The sequence below is a fragment of the Anolis carolinensis genome, chromosome 2, assembly GCF_035594765.1.
Source record: "Anolis carolinensis isolate JA03-04 chromosome 2, rAnoCar3.1.pri, whole genome shotgun sequence".
In the NCBI taxonomy this organism is placed as follows: domain Eukaryota; kingdom Metazoa; phylum Chordata; class Lepidosauria; order Squamata; family Dactyloidae; genus Anolis; species Anolis carolinensis.
In genome coordinates, this window is record NC_085842.1 from 134,756,279 (window position 1) to 134,772,567 (window position 16,289).

The following is a 16,289-nucleotide window of genomic DNA, read 5'->3' on the forward strand; positions in this document are numbered from 1 at the left end:
TAAAGTCCTAATTAGAGGGAAAGGAATAATTGTTTTTTATCCAATTGCTGCCAGTTACAAGGCTAAACTCTGCCCAAGGACATTAAATGTTAATCAAGGTGGCTAATTGCAGCATTCATACCTGCCACACCGAGACTATTAATTCCTATTCAACCTGGCCAACCAAGGATTCTGCAAGGTAGAAAGCGCCAGGCTTGCAAGCAGCAAGGCTATTTAGTGCTATTCAATCTGGCCAACCAAGATTTTCCCTAGATAGAAAACCCCTAGGCTTTGAAGCCACAAGTCTGCTCTGTCCCATTCAACCAGGCCTAGCAAGGATGCCCTATGTAGAAAGCGGCCAGGCTTTTAAGCTGCAAGACTATTCAGTGAAATTCAAGCTGGCCAAACTATGATTCCCCTACAAAGGAAGTAGCCAGGCTTCAAAGCGGCTCTTTGATTGAGGGTGCTACTCCAGCTACTCCAGAAAACGGCCAGGCTTTGAGGCTGCAAGGCTATTCACTGCTATTCCACTTGGCCAACAAATGATTCCCATAAGCTACAGCAATGCGTGGCCGGGCAAAGCTACACACACACACACACACACACACACACACACACACACATATTTGTTCTGTATCAGAATATCATGTAATGAAATCAGCTCCGTCCATTTGAAACATGAAGCAGAAAAATACTATTGTCTAAAATTATATTTAGCTGGATAACTTATTACAAAAAGTTAAAAAAGTAAGAACTCTTGATACATAAAAATGGATAAGGGTGTTGGACCCAAAGGCATTAAGAAAATATTGCGTTTAACTTGCCATTGAAATGAAAGCATTGTAGGAGTTTGAATTGGGTTACAGTAGAGGTGCTACAGCAGAGAGGGCTCTCCCATTGTTCTTTGCTTACACTGGGGTTCCTGGGCATGCCCTTTTTATACACAACTTCTCATATACAGAAGCTTGGAGTCTGGTCATTAATAGGGGTCAGCTGGGACGGCTCACGTTCTGTATCTCATAAATGTTTGAGTGCAAGCAACAACCACAATCACAACATTTCAACTCTTGAGTGTTTGGGTCCATCCTTGGGAATCATGTCTGGAGTGGTACTGCTTTCCTCCCTCTCCCTCTCTGGAGGTTGTGGCAACACAGAAATGTGGCCTTTCCCCCACAGTAGCTGGCATGCCATCATGACATTTCTATAGGTTCTTAAAAGATCTGTAATCTCACCAGATCCCACGTGAAAGTGACTTTATATAGGTCTGCAGTTTCCTAGCCAGTTTTCACCTGGTTCAGTTAACAGGAGCAGTCTACCCTGCTCCGCTCTGCAGAAAACCTGGCAACTTTTGCTCCCAGTGGTTGGACACAGGTGGAGCCCTTTAGTAGATTTCAGTCCTCATGCAAGAGAAAAAAGGAGTATCATTTTTGCCTTGGGAAAAAGCTCTGTTAAGATGTTTGCTACTAATAAGGATTAGTTCTTGGAAGGAGAGTACTGTCCTTTACATAAGCAGAGTGGGGAACTACGTTAAGAACACTATTTGGCACTAGGTAAAATCCTTAAGGCATCCTGTTTTGTTTCAGGTTATGTTTGGAAATGGCCTTGTCACGACCTGTGACTGCTCTGGACAATGAAAGGTTCACAGTACAGTCAGTGATGCTCAAGTTTGCTGTCCCTGTTGTCTTGGTAAGTCTGCTGCCACTAAGTTTGACCAGCTTCAGTGGTGTTTGATGTTTGTGTGCATTGGGAAGACTTAATTCCAATAGTATCATGCTTTGTTTTTCTCTCTGCTGTTCCAAGTTAAGAGCTTTAACTTTTTAAACAGTTGTGTTTCCAAAAATCAGGTGCTCAATCTGCAAGTTGTTGGACATTGAACCAGCCATTTATTTATTTATTTATTTGCAGTATTTATATTCTGCCCTTCTCACCCCGAAGGAGATTCAGGGCGGATCACATTACACATATAAGGCAAACATTCAATGCCTTGACATAGAACAAAGACAAAGACAAACGCAGGCTCCGAGCTGGCCTCGAACTCATGACCTCTTGGTCAGAGTGATTGGTCTCAGCTGGCTGCAACTGGCTGCTCACCAGCTTGCGCCACAGCCTGGGCGCAAGCCCGGGCGCAAGTTGGGCCAGGACAATAATAACCTGGAGGTAACTCTTTTTTCCCCATTTTTTAAATTTAAATTATTGAAAAATTGTGAATTTTACATATTCAGTACTTAAAACTTATACATTCTTTAACAAATATGCAATACAGAGATATGTATATCATAGCTCCCATAGTATTTTCACTCTCTAACTATATTACATACTCATATTATTTACTTTTTGTTACCCTTCACCTAGTGCTATCCCTTCACCCCAGACCAGCCAATTACAATATTTATTTCCAAAATTCCATTGTTTCTTTTACAGGTTTTTCCCCTTACCTTCTACATATACAAACTCTATACATTTTCCCCATATCTTCCCAAAATCATCATTTTTAAATAACCCTCTTTCAATCTTAATATTACATGTCAATTTATCATTTATTGCAATATCCCAAATCTCCTTATACCATTCTTCCAATTGGCACTCCCCCCCCCCCTTTCCATTTTTTGGCTACTGTTACCAAGTTGGCGATTAGTTCCTTTAACTCTTTTGATATTTGAATATTATCCATAAATGACAACAGTGCTATTTCAGGCGTTCTTATTATTTCTGTTTTGGTGATTCCCTTTATTTCTTTAAAAAACGTTCTCCCAAAATTTTTGAACATATTTACAGGACCACCACATATGTATATATGTACCAATTTCCTGACAGCCCCTCCAGCACTGCATAGACTATTTCTTATCAATTTGATTTAATCTAATTGGTGTGAGGTACCATCTCCAAACCACTTTATAATAATTCTCTTTTATTCTTATAGACATGTTTTTTAATATACGCATATTCCACATTTCTTTCCAGATTTGAGGGTGTATTTCCTTATTGCAATTTAACTTCCATATTTCTTTAAGGTGATCCTGCTCCTGTTCTTCATCTATTAGCAATTTGTAAATTTATTTATTTATTTATTTATTTCAATTTTTTATACCCCGCCCTTCTCACCTGAGGGGACTCAGGGCGGCTTACAAGTGGCAATTGATGCCGTTAAATATCACTTGTTATAGCTTTAGTTCTTTCTTTTCCTTCCCTTCCCCCCTTTGACTAATCATCTTCTCAAATTTTGTAAATTCTCTATCTCCCTTATGTTTCTTTCTTATTTCCCTTGCCCATCTTTCCAATTGTAGAACTTTATACCACCCAATACTCCCTCCTGATAGTTGATTCCTTATCTCCCCTAGATTTTTCATTTTTGATTTCCAATCCTTTAATTTCATCATTCCTTTTTCTTTAAATTCTTTTTCTAACTCCCTTTTGAGATTCATTGGGAATTTTTTTGTAATTAACACCGGTGTTAATGGGGAGATCGGTGGTATCTCTTTGTAGAGATAACCTTGTTGTTTCTTTATGTCTGAGAATTGAGGTCCACAGTGCTTTTTAATGCTGTCTTTCTCTTTTCTTTGAATGACAGACTGGCTTCCTCATCACCAATGCTATGCGCTTTGTTTTCATGGCTCCTGGAATAATCCCTTGGCAATACACTTTTTTTCAGTTACAGGTAAGGAAGTTTGCCTTCTTATCTTCTCCATTGTAGTTACTTGTTTCCTTTGCTTATTTTAAGGGCTGCTGGTAGCTGCTGAACAGCCAGTTTTTGCAGTCAGTAGTCCTCTTTCTTTCTGCTTTTGAGGGTAAAGAAACACTACTACTTTGCATGGTGGTGGTACTAACTGATGTACTGGAATGACTTTACAGGTCAATGGTGTATTGCCCATCCTCCCATTGCTGTTTCCTGTCCTGTGGATTCTTGCTACTGCCTTTGGCGAGGCCAGAGTTTTGGCCCAGATGAACAAGACCTCACCCACTTCCTTGGTGAGTGTGCTACAGTCATGTATTACTTGAAGGGAAGAAGAAGGGATGAGTTGGCGGTGGGGTTTGTGATGGGAAGGAGCAAGAATGCTGAACTACTGAATCAGGAAGAGAATTTTCAAATCAGAGGGACTGTTGCTGGCCAGTTTTCTTTTGCCACTGATCTGTTTGAATCTTTAAGACAGAATCAATTGTGGATTCTACTAGGGAGGCAAAATTAAAATTATAAATAAGTTGTATTTGATATGTGGGTGTTGACAGCCGATCAAGGAGATCAGAAAAACTTGGTACCTCATAGCTAGGAAGAGATTCTTCAAAGGCTTTCCTTTCAACTCTCCTGTTCACTGCCCTTCTCTCTTTCTCTCTCCTCTATCTTCATCTCTTCTCCTCGCCACTTCCTCTCTACAGTGTTCCCTCACTTATCGCAGAGGTTAGGTTCCAGGACCACTCGCAATAAGTAAAAATCCACAAAGTTGGGACACTATATATTTATACATTATTTTAGTAGTTATACACTATTTTAAGACTTTATCAACCAATCGTGTGTTGATAAATCGCCTCCTTCTCTCATTGCCGCTTGGGCTCCTTTTCTCTCCCTTCGGCTTCTCCTTCCTCCCTTCCTTAGGCTGTAAATTGTATTTTTTATGATTTATAATATTATTTTAGAGTTTATTGAAAAACTGCGAAACAGCAAATCTGCAAAAAGCGAATCGCGAAGTAGTGAGGGAACACTGTACTTCAATTTGCTTGCCATAATCTCATGGAATTTAATATCCTTAGTTCCATTTTTTCTCTCATCTTTTCTTGTTGCCAGCACATCCATTCTCCCTTTACTCATATACCAAAATGTTTTGATTTTTTTTATGTTCTCTACCCCAGGACCTTGTCCATTCTATCTTCACAATCACGCCTTAAAGCAGTTGTGCATCTTTGTCCTATTCTACCCAAATTTTTGCTTCTGCCCAAGTCAGTTCTCTCTTGAGTGCCATTCTCTCTCTTTTTCCTCCACATCCATTTGGAACGTAGCAGGTTTGGATGTATCTTTTTTCCAGCCATGTGGATCACATTTTCTCTTGTCTTTTTTTTTTCATCCTTCTCTTTTATCTGTGAACTGGTGAATTGCATTATTTTACCCTGACTTTCCATTGTATTTTTTCATTTTCCTTTTCTGATTCCTCTCTTGAATTTTCCCTCTGAACCACTTTTATACTTGATCATTTTCTCCATATGCCACTCTATTTGCATAGTGTACTTAATTTGGGTCAAAATCTCCATCTATGCAATGTTTACACATTTGCACAAGATGAAACTCAAGCTTCTTCATCGTGGTTTCCATGAAAATTGCACATATGGTACTTCCTGTGCCTGTGCAGTAGCTTGGAATCTTCTGAAAAGCTTTTTAGTCTTGGCTATAGCCCCGCCCACCTTGCCAGGAGGCATATAGGCTGTGGGAGGGGCTGTACCCCCAGTTCCTTTCAAGCACCGCCAGAGCAGCAGCTAAAGAATTTATCTTGTATAACTAACTGTTTGAAGCTGGTCTACTTGACTACTCTTTTGCCTAAACCCAACCAACTTGGACCTTGATTGTTGTGAATAACTTTGGACTGTTTATTGATACTGCCGCTGTCTATTGCACTTGGACCCAGACTGTTGGTTGACTACGCGTTACAGGCCAGTTATGTCTCCTAAAAATGTGTTTCTCGTGGGGTGGGGGAGCAGTTACTAGCCTGGACGGGCACAACATGTGCCTCCTTTTGCCTTGGGGAATCCCATGTGGTGGCATCTTGCTCTGTGTGCCTCTCTTTCACATTAAAGGTGTGGAAAATGTGCGAGCGCCACTTGAAAAATTTTCTCTGTGAACAAGCCCTCCTCACACCTCCCTCTTCAAGGAAGCATGTGGCTTCAGAGCTGCCTGAGCTGGGAAGCTCTTTAGCGCCTGCCTTACTTTCCATGCTAGCCACAAGCTTGTTCCCTCAGAGCCAGCAGGCGGCGCAGCCAGAGTGTAACTCTGCAGAATTCGTTTGAAAAGTCATCTAAACCTTTTCCATCTACACTTAAGTCTGGCTGCTCAGGCCTCTCATTGAGACTTAACTTCAGCCCACATTTCTCAAGTGAAGTATCATTTTCTGCATAAAAGTCAGCCTTCGGCTGTACAGAAGGAACAGACACAGATTGAATAGGCTGACATACAAGAGGTACACTCCATAGTGGCAGCCATCGCCTTCTTTCTCACGTAGACCCTGGGGCGGAATAGCAGTGATGTTCCGCTACACCATACAGCCTCAAGGGGGCTCATTTCCTCAAGGGGACGGGCAGTCATCTAGGAGCAATCAGCAGGGTAAGGGACAGTACCAAACCAATTCTAAACAATGGTTTTAGCAGCATCTCAACGCTGTCAAGCACAGGGGCATTCAGTGTCTTTCCCACTTTGCACATCACAGGGGAAGATTCCTCTGAGTGTTTCCCTTTACAATCTTTGCTCACGTTTTTGTGTTTCACTTAGGGGATTCCTCAGGGCCCCTTCCTTTGCACACAGTTTGTGGAGCACGTCTCTCTGAGTTTTCCCCCACATGGCAGAGAATTACTACGGATGCCTGGGTATTGGACTTAGTACAAATGGCTATGCCATCGAGTTGAAAGCACAACCCAAGTTGGGCCATCTGTGTACATCACCTTTCTCTGCTGTCAGGCGCAAGCACTTATTGAGAAAGGCACGATTGGGCCTTTACACCCATCTGCTTTCCAGTTTTCTTTTTTCTCTCAATATTTTTTGGTTCCAAAAAAGAAAAGAAAAAGATAATGGCCAATTTTGGATTTGCGCATCCTGAACTATTACATTCACTCCCACAAGTTCTGGGTGGTGACACTGTCTACACATCTCCCTCTATTGTCGGAAGGAACATTGTTTGCCACCATAGATTTAAAAGATGCATATTTTCACATTTCCATCTGACCAGATTTCCATAGACTGTTGGCATTCATGATAGGACATGATGCTTTTTGTTTCCTCATGCTCTCTTTTGGTCTCACAACAGCACCATGGGTGTTTACCAAGTGTATGGCCATAGTAGCGGCCCACTTGCACATAAAGGGCCTAACCGTTTATCCATACATTGATGATTGGTTGCTGGTAGCACTCTCACATCCACTTCACCTTGTTTCTCCTTCAGGAGATGGGTCTGATTGTCAACAAAAACAAATCCAGGCTGCAGCCAGCTCGGACTATCTGTTTCATTGAGGCCACATTGGATTCAAAAGAATGGAGGGCATACTTGCCAGAAGACCGCTTTCAGGCTCTCTGCATGGCAATCATGCAGGCCATTCCGAAACCACCACTACAGGCCAGACAGATCCAATCAGTGCTTGGCCATATGGCTTCAACAACAGTAGTAACACCCTTGGCAAGGCGTACAGCTAAGGCTGCTACAGGCCTGGTTCCTGTCGGTGTTCAATGCGACCTGGCACAACCCACGCATGTGCCTTATTATCCTGCACAGCGTCAGCCAAGCTCAGTGGTAGTGGACCAAGCGGCCAAATGTCACCGTCGGAGTTCCTTTTTCTCCTCTGGAACCATCCAAAATAATAACTATGGACTCCTCTCTCCAGGGATGGGGAGCCCATTTGGACGCCATGACAATCCAGGGAGTCTGGTCCCTGGAAAAAGCAATCTGACATATCAATGTTTTGGAGTTGCTTGCGGTAGAGAAGTCACTGAGAGCTTTTGAGCCATCCCTCAGGGGACACGTCCAGATTCTTACAGACAATGTCAATAACTTCTACATCAACAAACAAGGAGATGCTTGCTCCCACTCACTCCTGGCACTCACTTTAAGGATATGGGACTGGTGTACGCTCACCTTATGGCCCTTCACATACCTGGAGAAACCAATGCTCTAGCCAATTGCTTGAGCAGAATCCCAATCACCAACCATGAATGGTCCCTTCATCTACGCAAAACTTTTGCAATAGTCCATTTATGGTGCCAACCCGAAGTGGATTTGTTTGCAGAACTGGGCAATACAAAGTGCCCACTTTACTGTGCACGTTGGCCACAGAATCAGGAGCAGCGATGCCTGGGAGACACGTTCCTTTTCAATCTGCATCATTATCTTCTCTATGAGTTCCCCCCGCTGCCCCTCCTGAATAGAGTGATAGCCAGGATACAGGCGGACAAGGCCGATTGTATACTACTCACTCTGTGTCGACCCTGGCAGCCATGGTTTGCCACGCTGTTACATATGTCCAATGGACCATTTATTCATCTCTCTGACAGACCATACCTTCTGTCATCAGGGGGAGGCCTAATACTTCACCCAGAACTGCATCAGTTATGCCTCACAGCATGGAGGATCAAACCACCTCACTCTCTGTGCCAGTAAAAACTATCTTGGTCACAGTGCAGAGGGCGTCTAGCGAGCACTCCTATGCCTCAAAATGGAAACAGTTTAATACTTACCTTTACAGCGTCCGCATTCCATATTTTGAATTTCCTAGTCTCACTTTCAAATATGGGACTCTTGCTATATGCTCCTAATGTTACCTTGCCACAATTTCCTCCTACAGAAGGAAGCAAGGGTTACCATCCTGTTTCACTGATCAGTTAGTGCAAATGTTTCTCTGGATATAATAACTTGCACCCTCTTGTAACTCCACTGTCATCAGCTTGGAGCCTTGACCTCGTTCTCAAGGCACTGACTAAAACTCCTTTTGAGCCTATGGGATCAGTGGATATGCTTTACATGTCCTGAAAGACGGCTTTTTTGGTGGCAGTTACTTTGGCTAGAAAAGCCAGTGAGTTGTGTGCTCTCCAAGTAGATGCATCATACCTTCAGTTCCATGAGGACAAAGTAGTACTGCGTACATATATTGCCTTCCTGCCCAAAGTGGCATCTAAGTTTCATATGTCTTAGGACATCATTTTACCAGCTTTTTAAAAAAAACCCTAACACACTTCTGGAACACTCCCTCCATCTCTTAGATGTGAGGCAGGCTCTTGCCTTTTGCGTTCATAGGATGGTGGAGTTCAGGAAATCATCCACATTTTCATCAAGTATAGGAAGGATGCTAGTGGCATTCCCTGTTTCTCTGCAACAGCTGTCCTCTTGGATTGTGTCAGCACACATCAAAGCCCATTTCACCAGGGCTGTGGCTGCCTTGGCTGCCTTGACTGCCTTCATGAGGAGCGTTCCACTGCAGGATGGCCGGTGGCCATATGGCCCGTAGCCATATGATAGACTTCGCTGACTTTTGGCACCCACTACAAGGTCGATGCTACTTCATGAAATGATGCAGCATTTGGCAAAGCCGTTATATTTTCCTTGGTGGCGTGACACCCATCTACCATGGTGCTTGCTAGTCATAGAATCATAGAATAGTAGAGTTGGAAGAGACCTCATGGGCCATCCAGTCCAACCCCCTGCCAAGTAACAGGAAGTAGTCTACCTTATGTGCGATTTTTATGGAGACCACGATGAAGAAGGAATGGTTGCTTATCTGTAACCATGTTTTCTTGAGTGGTCATCCATGAAATTTGCATATCCTCGCCCATCTTCCCCATTATTGTCATGCCTCGGTTGTTTGGCTGCTGCTTGGTGGCTAAGGAACTGAGGCTACAGCCCCTCCCATGGCCTATATGCCTCTTGGGGAGGGTGGGCGGTGCTATAGCAGGACTAAAAAGCTTTTCAGAAGATTCCGAGCCACTGTGCAGGTGCAGAAAGTACCATATATGCAAATTTAATGGATGACAACTCGAAGAAACACGGTTACAGGTAAGCAACCATTCCTTTTCTTATGTATTCAATCTTTGTAAGATTCTAAAGGAGACTGCTGCTTTGAGAGTTTAATATTTTTTGACTTGCCAAACAATAATCACAGCAGGATTCTTGATGGTTTTTAGATACAGCATGTCCTGCAGAACATGGGCCCTTTCCCATCCATATTCTCCATTAGTGTCCAGTACTTTTGGAAGAGAGAGCCTTACATGTCATTTTTGAACACCTTGATAGTAACCAATCTCTTTCTTGCTTCAGCTGGCTAAGTTTTCAGAAGACACACTCAGCAGCTACACAGAGATGGTATCTTCACAGGTACTATTTTATTAATTTGTCTTGCATCTTGGTTTTTGGTTGTTTCATGTGATCATCCAAATCCATTTCCTTTGTGATCTGCTTGCACCTCCCCATTCATGCTTGTGTCTTGTTTCCAGTGTTTCTTGCTTTTTTAAACTTTGATTTCCTTGCTCTGTTGTGTTCTGAATGCATCCATTTACACATCTTTGCCATGTGCTCCTTCTTCTAGATGTTCATAATATACAAATTTCCTTTCAGAATCTGACAATAAAATGTCATGTCACTTAATCTGAGTTTGCCCTGATTTTTTATAAATTGGTAGAAACAGATTACTGAGAGAGGCTAGTAAGTATTAACAGTGTCTGATTATATGATGTGTGTCTCTCACTCATATATATATATACTAGCTGTGCCCGGCCACGCGTTGTTGTGGCGAAGTATGGTGGTATGGGAAATAAAGTATTGAGGAATTGGTGGTAGTTAGGTTTGAGAGCAGGATGGATGGAGCCAAGAACAGAACAATTTTGCAGGAAAACCTGTTTCACTCTGCAAGGGACCTGGATTGAAAGGGGATTAATATTCCAACAGGACAATCATCTTAAACACACAGTCAAATTAACATTGAACGTAAATGTCTTCAAGTGACCAAATTGAAACCCAGGCTTCAATCCAGTTGAAAATCTCTGGCAAGATTTGAAAGTTGATTTTCACCAGCAATTCTCATGCAATTTGCCAAAGCTTGAGCATTTTTGTTAAGAAGAATGGACAAAAAATTACAGGGTCAAGATGCGCAAAGCTGATAGAAAATTACCCAAGAAGAACTTTAGCTGTAATTACTGCCAAATATGCTTATGTTAAACATTGATGCAGTAGTGTTAATACAGATAAAGATTTTGTTTTGCATGCTGCAATAAAAATATTTTGCACTTTGATAGTGTTCACTAGCTTGTAAACATCAGTTGGTAACAAAGTGAATTAAAGACCTTTCAATTCTAGGTTGTAACACTAAAATTATGGAAAAATCAAATTGGGGGATACTTGTGGAAAGAACTATGCTATAAAACAGGCCTGCCCAACTTGTGAGTAGTGAGGGGCAAAAATTAGATAGGCTAAGCCTCTTGGGGCCACAAATAGGTTTTTAGCACCCCACTTTCCAAATAAGGTATAATTAATGATTAATTGGGATTGTTGTTGTGTGCCTTCAAGTCATTTCAGACATAGGGTGACCCTAAGGCGACCCTATCACAGAGTTTTCTTGTCAAGATTTATTCAAAGGGGATTTGTTTTTGTCTTCCTCTGAGTCTGAGAAAGAGTGACTTGCCTAAAATTACCTAGTGGGTTCAGAGCCATACTCTGAGGTTTAAACCACTATATCTTATATCTTAGTATCTTTTTAGATCATTCAACATTTTTGTGCACTAGTTCTCTTGTTTTCTTACAGTTGTCTATTAATAATGCAATACAATATAATAATAATACACTATTATAATTTATATTATATATTACACTAGCTGTGCCCGACCATGCGTTGCTGTGGCTTGTCTGGTGGTGTTGGTGAGAACTTGTTGAGGTAGTGGTGGTAACGAATGTCTGTTGTATGGTTGTCTTTATGTTTAGTATGCATTTGGTTGTTTGTGTACTGTGAAAGTGGTGAGGGCAGAGGGAGTCTATGTCCCTGTGTAGTATTGTATAGTATTTATACGTTGTCCATGTGTTGTGAATGCTTGGATTGTGTCCTGCTGCATAGTAGAAAGGGTTGGGCTGGATGGCCCTTAGGAGTCTCTCCAAACTCTTGGATTCTATGCTTCTATTATTATTATTATTATTATTATTATCATCTTCATATCATTATTATGTAGAGGCTGGATGGCCATCTGTCAGGAGTGCTTGGATTGTGTCCTTCTGCATGGTAGAAGGAAGCTGATCTGGATGATCCTTAGGCGTCACTCCAAACCTTAGGATTGTATGATGATGTTTTTCTTATTATTATTATTAGTATTAGTATTGATAGGCTGAGTGGCCATCTGTTGAGAGTGCTTGGATTGTATCGTCCAATGGCAAAGTTGGGTTGGACTAGATGGCCTTTAGGGGTCTCTCCTAACTGTCTGATTCTATTATTAGATTTGTATTATTACTGTGCAAATCTTGGATGGCCATCTGTCAGGAGTGCTTGGTTTGTGTCACCCTGCATGGTAGAAGGAAGTTGAACTGGATGATCCTTAGGGGTGTCTCCTAACCTTATGATTGTATGATATTCTTCTTCTTCTTCCTCTTCCTCTTCTTCCTCTTCCTCTTCTTCCTCCTCCTCCTCCTCCTCCTCCTCCTCCTCCTCCTCCTCCTCCTCCTCCTCCTCCTCCTCCTCCTCCTCCTCCTCCTCCTCCTCCTCCTCCTCCTCCTCTTCTTCTTCTTCTTCTTCTTCTTCTTCTTCTTCTTCTTCTTCTTCTTCTTCTTCTTCTTCTTCTTCTTCTTCTTCTTCTTCTTCTTGAGAGGCTGGGTGGCCATCTGTTGGGTGTGCTTGGATTGTGTCCTCCATGGCAGAATTGGGTTGGTCTGGATTACCACAGTAATTATTTCATATTACAGTAGAATCTCACTTATCCAACATTCGCTTATCCAGTGTTTTGGATTATCCAACGCAGTCTGCCTTTTAGTAGTCAATGTTTTTGTTGTCAATGTTTTAAATTCATTGTGATATTTTGGTGAACGTAGAGGCATGGATGAGGGTTTATGTTGCCAAGTTTAGTGTTTCTGGGATGTGTAGTTTTGTTGTTTTGTCCTAGGCCGAATTTTTTTTATCCTTTTATATATATAGATGTAATATTACTAATTATATTGCAATATAGTAGTACAATATAGTAATATATAATGCTTATATTGTGCTATGCTAATATATATATATATATACACACACATACATACACACACACACACACACACACACTAGGTGTGCCCGGCCACACGTTGCTGTGGCGAAGTATGGTGGTATGGGAAATAAAGTATTGAGGAATTGGTGGTAGTTAAGGTAAAGGGTAAACGTTTTCCCCTGACCCCGGGGTGTTGGTGCTCATCTCCATTTCTAAGCCGAAGAGCCGGCGTTGTCCGTAGACTCCTCCAAGGTCATGTGGGATGACTGCATGGAGCTGCGTTACCTTCCCACCGGAGCAGTACCTATTGATGCACTCACATTTGTATGTTTTTCAACTTCTGGGTTGGCAGAAGCTGGGGCTAACAGTGAGGGCTCACTCTGGTCCCCCAATTCAAACCTGCGGCCTTTTGGTCCAGAAGTTCAGCAGGTCAGCGCTTTAACACGCTGCGCCATCAGGGGATATTATTTCCTAAAGGTTGTGAATATACAATATTTCTGATTGTTTTTTTTTTTTGTCTGTTGGAGGCAAGTATGAATGATGCAATTAGGAAAAATGATTAGGATGTAATGGCCTTGCAGCTTTAAAGCCTGGCTGTTTCCTCCCTGAGTGAATTTTTTGTTGGGAGGTGTTAGCTGGCCCTGATTGTTTCCTGTCTGAAATTCCCTTGTTTTCAGAGTGGTGTTCTTTGCAATATTTTATGTGAAACAGAGGATTTGCCAGACTTTGATGATGGGAATACTTTGTTGGGAGATGTTAGCTGGCCCAGATTGTTTCCTGTGTGGAATTCCCTTGTTTCAGAGTGTTGTTCTTTATTTAGTGTTCTGATTTTAGAGATTGCATTGTTCTGTTTTATTGTACCACATTAATTTTTATATATTCTGATTTTAGTGTTTTTGAATACTTGGAGTCAGATTGTATTCATTTTCACGGTTGACCGCAACATAACAACAACAACAACAACAACAACAATAATAGTAATGATAGTAATAATAATGACTTTGGTAATACACAGTGTCTCACTCCCTTCTCAGCTTCCTTTCTGGAAGAATCCTTTCTTGGGAGGTGTTAGCTGGCCCTGATTGTTTCCTTTGTGGAATTTCCAATTTCTCTGCTTTCAGACTGTTGGTCTTTATGTACTGCCTGGTTTTAGAGATTGTATTGTTCTGCATTATTCTATCCCAGTAATTATTTCATATTAAAGTAGAATCTCACTTATCCAACATTTGCTTATACAGTGTTCTGGATTATCCAACGCAGTCTGCCTTTTCATAATCAATATTTTTGTAGTCAGTGTTTTAAATTCATTGTAATATTTTAGTGGTAAATTTGTAAATACAGTACAGTAAACACTACATAGCATTACTGCGCATGGAACTACTTTTTCTGTCAAATTTGTTGTATAATATGATGTTTTGGTGCTTAATTTGTATAACAATTACCTAATTTGATGTTTAATCGGATTTTCCTGAATCCCTTCTTATTATACAACATATTCACTTATCCTGCCGGCCTGTTTATGCTGTATAAGTGAGACTCTACTGTATATTGATAATCTTATATTATCTGCTTAGAACTGGATTATATGAGGCCCCTTCTTCACAGCTGTATAAAATGCACACTGAAGTGGATTATATGGTAGCGTGGAGTCAAGATAATCCAGTGCAAAGCAGATAAGTGAGGCCTAAATCTGCCTGTCCCCTAACTGAATCCTGGCTGTCCCTTGGCTGAGTTGGTTGCTAGGAGACCAAGTGGGCAGAGATTAGCCCTCTAAACTTGCAGCAATTGGATAAAAACAATTTATGCTCTCCCTCTAATTAGGACTTTATTTTTCTTTTCTTTTTGTTGTATCAACCTAGAGGCATGGATGATGGGTTGTGTTGTCAAATTTCGATGTTGGGGGGCCTGTAGTTTTTTGTTTTGTCCGGTGCCCTGATTCCATCACTCTTTTTATATATATATATATATATACTAGCTGTGCCCGGCCACGCGTTGCTGTGGCGAAGTCTGGTGGTCTGGGAAATAAAGTATTGAGGAATTGGTGGTAGTTAAGGTCAAGGGTAAACGTTTTCCCCAGACGTTAAGTCCAGTCGTGTCTGACTCTGGAGGTTGGTGCTCATCTCCATTTCTAAGCCGAAGAGCCGGCGTTGTCCGTAGACTCCTCCAAGGTCATGTGGGATGACTACATGGAGCGGCGTTACCTTCCCGCCGGAGCAGTAACTATTGATGCCCTCACATTTGCATGTTTTCGAACTTCTGGGTTGGCAGAAGCTGGGGCTAACAGTGGGGGCTCTCTCCGCTCCCCCAATTCAAACCTGTGGCCTTTCAGTCCAGAAGTTCAGCAACTCAGCGCTTTAACACGCTGCGCCATCAGGGGATATTATTTCCTAAAGGTTGTGAATATACAATATTTCTGATTGGTTTTGTTTGTTTGTTGGAGGCAAGTATGAATGCTGCAATTAGGAAAAATGATTAGGATGTAATGGCCTTGCAGCTTTAAAGCCTGGCTGTTTCCTCCCTGAGTGAATTTTTTGTTGGGAGGTGTTAGCTCGCCCTGATTGTTTCCTGTCTGGAATTCCCTTGTTTTCAGAGTGGTGTTGTTTGCGATATTTTATGTGCTTCTGCTGTCTGTGGCCCTGAGAAAACAGAGGATTTTCCAGACTTTGATGATGGGAATACTTTGTTGGGAGGTGTTAGCTGGCCCTGATTCTTTCCTGTTTGGAATTCCCTTGTTTTCAGAGTGGTGTTGTTTGCGATGTTTTATGTGCTTCTACTGTCTGTGGCCCTGAGAAAACAGAGGATTTTCCAGACTTTGATGATGGGAATACTTTGTTGGGAGGTGTTAGCTGGCCCCGATTGTTTCCTGTGTGGAATTGCCCTGTTTATTTACTGTCCTGGTTTTAGAGATTATATTGTTCTGCATTATTCTATCCCAGTAATTATTTCATATTAAAGAAGAATCTCACTTATCCAACATTCGCTTATACAATGTTCTGGATTATCCAACGCAGTCTGCCTTTTCATAATCAATGTTTTTGTAGTCAGTGTTTTAAATTCATTGTGATATTTTAGTGGTAAATTTGTAAATACAGTACAGTAGAATCTCACTTATCCAACATAAACGGGCCGGCAGAACGTTGGATAAGCGAATATGTTGGATAATGAGGAATTAAGAATAACCCTATTAAACATCAAATTAAGTTATGATTTTACAAATGAAGCACCAAAACATCATGTTAGACAACAAATTTGTCAGAAAACGTAGTTCAGTACACAGTAATGCTATATAGTAATTACTGTATTTATGAATTTAGCACCAAAATATCACGATATATTGAAAGCATTGACTACAAAAATGCGTTGGATAATCGTTGGATAAGCGAGTGTTGGATAAGTGAGACTCTACTGTAAATAC

General features: G+C 41.5%; 1 protein-coding gene across 4 annotated transcripts in view; it reads left to right on the top strand.

Annotated features, from left to right (window-relative positions):
- tmem94 (transmembrane protein 94) overlaps nt 1-16,289 on the top strand; it is a 129,054-nt gene that overhangs the window by 65,216 nt on the left and 47,549 nt on the right. For all 4 annotated transcript variants that reach the window (XM_008104454.3, XM_062973952.1, XM_008104453.3 and 1 more), the window contains 4 exons: nt 1,563-1,665; nt 3,548-3,634; nt 3,829-3,945; nt 9,972-10,028. In XM_008104454.3, coding sequence (XP_008102661.2) covers nt 1,563-1,665; nt 3,548-3,634; nt 3,829-3,945; nt 9,972-10,028 — 364 coding nt within the window. The remainder of the gene's footprint in view (nt 1-1,562; nt 1,666-3,547; nt 3,635-3,828; nt 3,946-9,971; nt 10,029-16,289) is intronic.